Source organism: Panthera pardus, unplaced genomic scaffold, assembly GCF_024362965.1.
Source record: "Panthera pardus isolate Hobbes unplaced genomic scaffold, ASM2436296v1 HiC_scaffold_12, whole genome shotgun sequence".
Taxonomy (NCBI): Eukaryota; Metazoa; Chordata; class Mammalia; order Carnivora; family Felidae; genus Panthera; species Panthera pardus.
The window spans coordinates 7,446,478-7,454,214 of record NW_026526677.1 but is presented as its reverse complement, the minus strand read 5'-3'; the positions used below and the strand labels follow the sequence as shown (position 1 = coordinate 7,454,214).

The 7,737-nt window shown below is 61.7% G+C and overlaps 2 protein-coding genes across 2 annotated transcripts; one reads left to right on the top strand and one right to left on the bottom strand.

Annotated features, from left to right (window-relative positions):
* The first annotated feature begins 164 nt into the window (after positions 1 to 164).
* TM7SF2 (transmembrane 7 superfamily member 2) lies at positions 165 to 4,808 on the top strand. The gene is made up of 10 exons (XM_053899473.1): positions 165 to 354; positions 752 to 948; positions 1,031 to 1,085; positions 1,458 to 1,652; positions 1,735 to 1,838; positions 3,239 to 3,358; positions 3,446 to 3,614; positions 3,815 to 3,895; positions 3,990 to 4,112; positions 4,431 to 4,808. The coding sequence occupies exons 1-10, from the start codon at positions 303 to 305 to the stop codon at positions 4,589 to 4,591; spliced, it is 1,257 nt and encodes a 418-aa protein (XP_053755448.1). The 5' UTR covers positions 165 to 302; the 3' UTR covers positions 4,592 to 4,808.
* A 156-nt stretch (positions 4,809 to 4,964) lies between these two features.
* ZNHIT2 (zinc finger HIT-type containing 2) lies at positions 4,965 to 6,300 on the bottom strand. The gene has a single exon (XM_019414936.2). The coding sequence runs from the start codon at positions 6,208 to 6,210 to the stop codon at positions 5,014 to 5,016; it is 1,197 nt and encodes a 398-aa protein (XP_019270481.2). The 5' UTR covers positions 6,211 to 6,300; the 3' UTR covers positions 4,965 to 5,013.
* Between the last annotated feature and the right edge of the window lie 1,437 nt (positions 6,301 to 7,737).

Here is a 7,737-nt window from a genome sequence, read left to right as displayed (position 1 = left end):
CGGGGGCGGGGCTTGCCCGGGGTGGAGTTGTGAGGCTACCGAGGTGGCTTTCGAGGCCCTCGCGTCAGGCCCGCTCCCGAGAGCCGATTGGCTGGATTGCTGGGCCTGGAATGGGCCGGGGGCGGGTCCATTTAAAGACCTCGGCGCTCGGGCGCTTGTAGTCCGAGCTCGGGGACCAAGCAGGTGCTTGCGTGAAGCGGGCCGATCCTCTGCGTCACCAAGCTCATCTCCTGGGGGATGGGGTGGACGGTGTTCCTTTGACGGACGCTTGCGTGCCCCCGGCCCCGGGTGGAGTGGAGACCATGGCCTATCCTCGGGGCTCCCGGGCTCCGCTGGAATTCGGGGGACCCCTGGGTAATGGGGCAGGCGGGGCTGGGACGAGAGGCTCGGCGGGTACGGGGTGAACTGAGAGATGGGGGAGGGTGCAGGGTCTGAGAATGGAAGGCTTGGAAGGGTATCCCGAGGCAGAGGGGTCTGGTGGGGGGCGGGGGGAGTGTCCGGGGAGACGGCTGCAGGGTGCGGCATCTAAGGAGTGGAGGATTGGACGGAGGATGGGGAGCAGGGGGAGGATCCTTGGGCGAGCGTGGGGGCGGGGACCAAGGTGGAAGCCAGGGAAGGGGCTGAGGGCTGAGGACGGGATATGGAAGAAGGCAGTGGGAATGCTGAGGGGGCCCTGGAGGCAACAGGGCGCCTGCGGGTGCCGTGGGCGAGTTGCGGAGCGGACCCCAGAGGCGACCGCCCCCTTCCCCAGGCGCCGCGGCGCTGATGGTGCTGCTCCCCGCCACCATGTTCCACCTGCTCCTGGTGGCCCGCTCGGGCCCGGCGCGCCTGCTGGGCCCACCCCCCTACCTGCCGGGTCCCGACGTGCTGTGGAGCCCGCGGGTGCTGCTGCTGTGGCTCGCCTGGCTCGGCCTTCAGGCGGCTCTCTACCTACTGCCGGCGCGCAAGGTGCGGACTCGGCGGGCGGAGGGAGGGGCGCCCCCAGAGAGAAGGCACACTCCCCCCTTACAGAGTCCCTTTGTGCCTGCAGGTGGCCGAGGGGCTGGAATTGAAGGACAAGAGTCGCCTGCGCTACCCCATTAACGGTGCCTGGGGGATCCTTGCGCCGGATTTGTGCCCGGTGGGGGTGGAGATCCAGGCCCAGTGGCGATTAGCCCCCGACCCCAAGCTCCGATAGATGCCCATTTCATGCCATGTGCCCAGGCCGACGTGGGGGATCTCACTGTCCCTCTGCACGTCCCTTGTTCCTCCACCCCTACCCGCAGCATTTGCTGCTACTCTGTGCACCAGAGTAGTGGTCGGAGTGACCCACTGAAAGCCAAGGGCAAGGTCCCTGACCTTCCTGGGCTTTGGACTGTGTGTGTGTGTGTGTTGGGGTGGGGGTGGGGGTGGCATGGAGGGGGAGAGCAGGGGTGTAGGGGCGCAGCCCCCAGGACTCATTGTGGACTGCGGTTCAGGCTTCCAGGCCCTGGTGCTGACGGCCCTGTTGGTGGGCTTGGCAGTGTCCGCGGGGCTGCCTCTGGGGGCGCTCCCGGAAATGCTCGTGCCCTTGGCGTTTGCGGCCACCCTCACCGCCTTCATCTTCAGCTTCCTTCTCTACCTGAAGGCTCTGGGAGTCCCTCCCTCCGCCCTGGCACCTGGGGGGACCTCAGGTGAGAGGGGGCCCGGTAGGGAGCGGATGGGGGCCGGTGGGGGTGCTTTCGCTCGCGCCTTCATCCCTCGGCTGTTCTCCAGGCAACCCCATCTACGACTTTTTCCTGGGACGGGAGCTCAACCCGCGCATCTGTTCCTTTGACTTCAAATATTTCTGTGAACTGCGGCCTGGCCTCATCGGCTGGGTATGCTGGGCCCGGCTAAGGGGAGGGGTGGGATGGATGAGCTTGCTGAGGCAGGCAGGGCCAATGCTGTGCAGATGTACACCATTAATCATCCATTCCACAAATATTTGTTGAGTCCACTGTGTGCCCTGGGCACTGCTCTAGGTCCAAGGAGACAAAGGAGAAAAAGTTACAGGAAAGCAAGGAAAAAAAAAAAAAAAATCTCTGTCCCCATGGAGCCTACCCTCTATTGGGGAAGGCAGACAAAACAGAAGTAAAAAATATATAGCATGGCTCGGGAGAAAAGGCACGGAGGGAGTTACGTGAGCAGGTGCAACTTTCAATAAAGCAGTCAAGTTCAAGATCTATTTTGAGGACAGGACAGGGTGATGCTATGCTGCCTGCCTGTCCAAGCGGTGCCCAACTTAAGACTGGTCACTGGGTGCGGCAACCTGGTCATCGCCAGTGGCCTTGATGACATGCCAACTGTGGTTTTCGGTTGTAATCCCCCATGCTGGACTGTGGTCAAGATTTCCCAAAGGGTCTCTCGGGCAAGGTCTCTCTGGCCTCTGAGGCCATTTCCTCATGTGTGAAATGGAATAAAGTCAGAGAGCTTCCTGCTGAGGTTCTTGTGGGGATTAGAAGCGGGACGTTAACGGCGACACCAAAGCCACCGCTACCAGAATGGGGCGCTCGGCACAGGCTGGCTGCCAGCCAGCTGTTACTGAGTGTTTCCTGGGTGCCAGACTCATCGTGCTTCGTGCTGTCCATGCGTCAGGTCCACTGGTCCTCAGCTCCATAAGGCGGGTCCACGATCATTTCCCACATGGGGTGGGGGAAAGGAGGCTTTGAAGAGGGTCAGCAGCTTGCCCAAGTAGCAAAGCTGAGATTCAAAAGTAGGTCTGTTTTAAAGATTGTGTGTGTGTGTGTGTGTGTGTGTGTGTGTGTGTGTGTTTTAATGTTTATTTATTTTTGAGAGAGAGTGAGCAGGGGAGGGGCAGAGAGAGAGAGAGGCAGAGAGAGAATCCCAAGCAGGCCCCGCCCTGTCAGCGCAGAGCCTGACGTGGGGCTCGAACTCACAAACTGTGAGATCGTGACCTGAGCCCAAATCAAGAGTCGGACGCTTAACCGACGGAGCCACCCAGGCGCCCCCAAACCACGTCTGTTCTAATCCTTGTCTGTTGCTCTCCCAAAAGGAATATTATAGGATGAGGCAAGAGTCAGCCAACAGGCAGGGAGCACTTCCAGAAGCATCTATTGCAGTCTCTCCCCTGGGTACAGGGCCTGGATCCATTCAACAAAGGCCTGAGGACTGAGAGCTGTAAGGGGAAAGGCTGGCTCCTCTCCCACGTAGGTGCTGCCACCTCCGTAGAGACGGGCTGGGGACACACTGCCCTGTTCTCCTTCCCCCACGACCGCAGGTCCTCATCAACCTGGCCCTGCTGATGCAGGAAGCGGAACTTCGGGGGAGTCCCTCACTGGCCATGTGGCTGGTCAACGGCTTCCAGCTACTCTATGTGGGTGATGCTCTCTGGCATGAGGTGAGGCCCGACTGGGCGGAGAGGCGGGGAGGGCGTTTGAGGACCTCGTGGGGACTGAGCCAGTGTGTCTGGGTCCCGTCCCTGCAGGAGGCTGTTCTCACCACCATGGACATCACGCACGACGGGTTTGGCTTCATGCTGGCCTTTGGGGACCTGGCCTGGGTACCCTTCACTTACAGCCTGCAGGCCCAATTTTTGCTGCACCACCCGCAGCCCCTCGGGTTGCCCATGGCCTCCGCCATCTGTCTCATCAACGGTCAGTCTGGAAGGGGCTCCTCCCCCTGTCATTCGTTCATGTCACGTTTATTCAGCACCTGGTAGGTGCTAAGCCTCAGGCGCATCTCTAAAGCCGGGGCTTGGGGAGGCCTGGGTCCGAGGTCTCCGGGGCTGTGCGGGGAGGGTCAGGGTCAGGTAGGCTCTAACCCTCAGCCCTGACCACTCCGTGCTTTCCCCTAGCTCTTGGTTACTACATCTTCCGAAGAGCCAATTCCCAGAAGAACACCTTCCGAAAGAATCCTTCTGACCCCAGAGTGGCTGGTGAGCTGGGTTCCCGGGCTGCCATGAGTGAAGTGTCAAGGACAGCTGGGCTTCCAGCAGTCCCCCCGCCCCCTCATGCCCTGTCTCTCCCCAGGCCTCGAGACCATCCCCACGGCCACGGGGCGGCAGCTGCTGGTGTCCGGGTGGTGGGGTATGGTCCGCCACCCCAACTACCTCGGGGACCTCATCATGGCTCTGGCGTGGTCCTTGCCCTGCGGTGAGCGGCTCGGGTGGGCACAGGGCGGGCACCACGCGTGCGAGGGGCAGAGATGGTGAACACAGGAGGCCCAGTCTGGGTGTGGAATGCAGAGCAGGGGTGCGCCCGGTGGAGGGAGCCGTCAGGGAGCTGGGGATGGACTGAGTGGCCGGGGCTGACCTCCATCCGACCTAAGCTGTGCCAACGCCTTGCTGCAAACCGGGACCTTTCACCATAGAGCCCCGGGATCCCCGAGAGCCAGTGGGTGTGGAAACCTCTGTGAACTGGGGCGGGGAGGAGGGGCGCTGCTGAGGGATCACAGCCTCCCCTCCCCCACAGGGGTGTCTCACCTGCTGCCCTATTTCTACTTCCTCTACTTCACGGCGCTCCTGGTGCACCGGGAGGCCCGGGATGAACAGCAGTGCCTACAGAAGTACGGCCTGGCCTGGCAGGAGTACTGCCGGCGCGTGCCTTACCGAATCCTGCCCTACGTCTACTGAAGCCAGCTCCACCGACCCCGGGCGGGGGCCCGTGCCCACCCGCCCGTCAGCGCACCCAGCACCAGGAGCCTGGACCCCTCCCCTGCTCTGAGCTCCCACAGGCAGGGGTGAACAGCCTCAGGGAGGTGCTCCGGAGAGAGGAGAAATGAAGCCAGTGCTTCAATGGGGGTGGAGGGGCTGCTCGTCCTCCTCGGATAAACATCTGGAACCCTTGGTACCACTTCTCTCCCTTTCTGGGGTTAGGGTGTTTAAAAACCGGCTGGGTCAGCTCTGATCTGGGAGAACCTGAGAGGTGGTTTGTGGGCCCCAGGGTTGGGGGTGGGGGAGGGGAGAGGGGGCGGGACAACAGCTGTTACTCAGAAATGGGCACCGCTGCCAGGGCAGACCAGTCGCGGCTTTATTGATGACATAGAGATCCCTGTTCAGCCAGGGAGTTCCTCAATGAGAATTCTTGGAGCAGGTGGCAGGGGGCCTCCCCAAAGCCGCTCCAACTCCCCAGTGAGGGCTGCCACCTCCTCGGCGGCCACAGCGTGGGCTCGGTGGGCCCTGGCACAGTCTAGAGCCAGGGGCGTGAGGGCCACCTCATTTTCATTGGTCCAAGCCAGCAGGAACTGGCACTTCTTCCGCGCCCGGTAGAGGCGATCTCGCTCTTCGGTAGCCACAGCTTGCCTCCGGGCCTGGCCCAGGGTCCGCGCCAGGTGCCCCAGTGCCGCCAGCGTGTAGCCTTTCTGGTTGGCCGGGCCCTCGCCCATCAGGATGCGGGCGGCCTCGCGCATGGCGCCCCGTGTGCCCAGGGGCCCGGGAGGATGCTCGCCGGCTTCGAGCACCCGGGCTGCGGCCTGCAGGGCTTCCTCGGCCGAGGCGAAGACCTGCTGCGCACCCAGGGCGCCGGAAACGCCGAGCAGCGTGGCACAGAAGTCGGAGAGCAGGGCGTCGTCGCCGCCGCCGTGATACAAGGCAAGAGCGTGTGCGTAGGCGAACAGCACGTTGGGCAGCTGGAAGCGCACGAGCGGCGAGGCCGGGCCACGGCTCAGGCTGGCCAGCGTGGGGATCCGGGTGGGCACGGTGGGCGCGCAGGCCTCGGGGGCGTCTCCGAGAAATGGCTCGGCGTCGGCCTCCTTCACGGGTTCCGGTGGCGCCCTCGCGGGGGTGGGCTCCAGCCCCACGGTTGCACCGCCCGCAGCATCGCCCACCTCCTCCAGGAGCCGCGGCCCGGCCCCGCGTCCCCACCACCACGGCCGCCATGGGGGCAGCAGCCGCCCGGCCTCGCCCCGGCTCAGCAGCCGCTCGAAGGCCGCCTTCTCGGCCGGGGCCAGGAGCTCCCAGAGCCCCGAGAGGCCGCCGGGCGCCGGGCCAGGCCTGAGGCCTGCGTCCTCCGGGTCGTCCTCGGTCTCGCGTTGCTCACGCAGCCGCCGCAGGGCGCTGGCCAGGCGGCTGGGCGAGGCGCTGCGGCCGCGGAGCTCCCCCAGCACCTGGTCCCGGTAGAAGTCTTCGGCGCAGGTGCCATGCGCCCGGTAGCAGCGCAGCGAGCAGTAGGGCACATTACAGCGAGGGCAGGTGTAGCGCGCTGGTTGGGCCTCCCCCGCCGGGCAAAAACCGCACGGCCCGGCCGGCTCCATGGCAACCGGCGCCCCGTGCCACTCGCGAACACGCGAGGCGGCGCGGGGCGACTTCCGGCGCTAAGCGGTTGCTTCCGCCTCCGAGGGAGGCCGACGGGGCGTAGCCAAAGCTGCCGAGGACTCTCGGCAACTTCCGCCCACACTCGGGAGCCAAACCCCACCTCTCGGTCAAGTAGGGCTCGGGCAAGCGCAGGAGCGGGTCCTGACGCACAAGCCCCGCCCCGAGCGGTGAGCAGAGAGCGCAAGCGCGCTAGGCGGGAGCTCCGCTGGTACCAGCTCGCCCCCTAGTGGCTCCCTTTTTGGCACCAGAAAGCGCGGTGGCGGAAATTCATCCTCCGCGAGGCACCTACTCTAGGCGGCTAATTGCCCCAGGCCCTCGGGCGATGAGGTGCGTCCCTGCGCTGGGAGGGTAGCCATTCTAACTAGGGGACACAGACAAAGTGGAGTAGAAAAAGAATGAAGATAGACTACTTGGCCTACAATGTGTGTGTGTGTGTGTGTGTGTGTTGGAGGCGTTTCCCCTCTGGAGAAGAAAGCAATTTTTAAAAGACTGAACTTGTTTGATTCCCCCTCCTAATCTGTGGTTTATCCAACTTTTAAGGGCAGAATCCACAGTAGGTTCCAGAATCACATTGAGGGGCAGAGATGTGGTCCCTGTCCTAAAGGAGCTTATTTGTGGTCGAGTGGGCGTGATAACCCACACAAACCGTGGCAAGCGTCCTGAAAACGATCCATGGCACCCATCAAAGTGAGCTCTGGTTCTTTAGCCCCTCACCTCACATCTAGTCCCAGCCTCAGTAAGTTGTATTTATCTCAATATGGATCACTTCCTTCCCTATCAAGATGTGGATGGATTTGAGGACCTTCAAGTCTGCTCTTTTCTCTCCATCCTCACAACCACTGGTCTAAGCTACTGGTCCCTTAACTGGTTTCTGTTCTTGCCAGCTGTCCGGCAAAATCAGGCAGAGAAAGTACTGGATCACAAGTCAGATCACATCACGCACTTGCTTAAAACCTTTCCCTGTACTCGGGCGACGTTCCATTGGCACTTGGACTCAAACCCAAACTCCTCTCCACGTTAACAATATCACACAGCTTTGCACACAGTTCTCCTGGCTGGAACTCTGGTCATCTCGCTTGACAGGTTGCTTCAGGTGTCACACATCCCATCTTCAGAGCCCTTCCCTATGATGTTATGTCTGCCCACCACCCACTGCCCCTTTCATGACAACACCCTGCTGACTTTGAGGCTCTAGCCCTTGAAACTAACTAGCTTCTGCACTTAGCCCACGAGAATCCAAACTCCTAGAAGGGAGGGGACGTCTTTTTTCTAGAAAGATTACTAGAGATAAAAATAGCCAATATACTTGCACACTTTCTATGTGGCAAGTACTGATCTGTCTTTCACATCCTTTATTAGTCTCCACAGCAACTCTGATGATGACAGAGATTAAATAAGTAGTTTGTCAGTCAGAAAATAAATGCAGCGAGGATTAAAACTCAAGGCAGTCCAAGTCTAGATCCCGA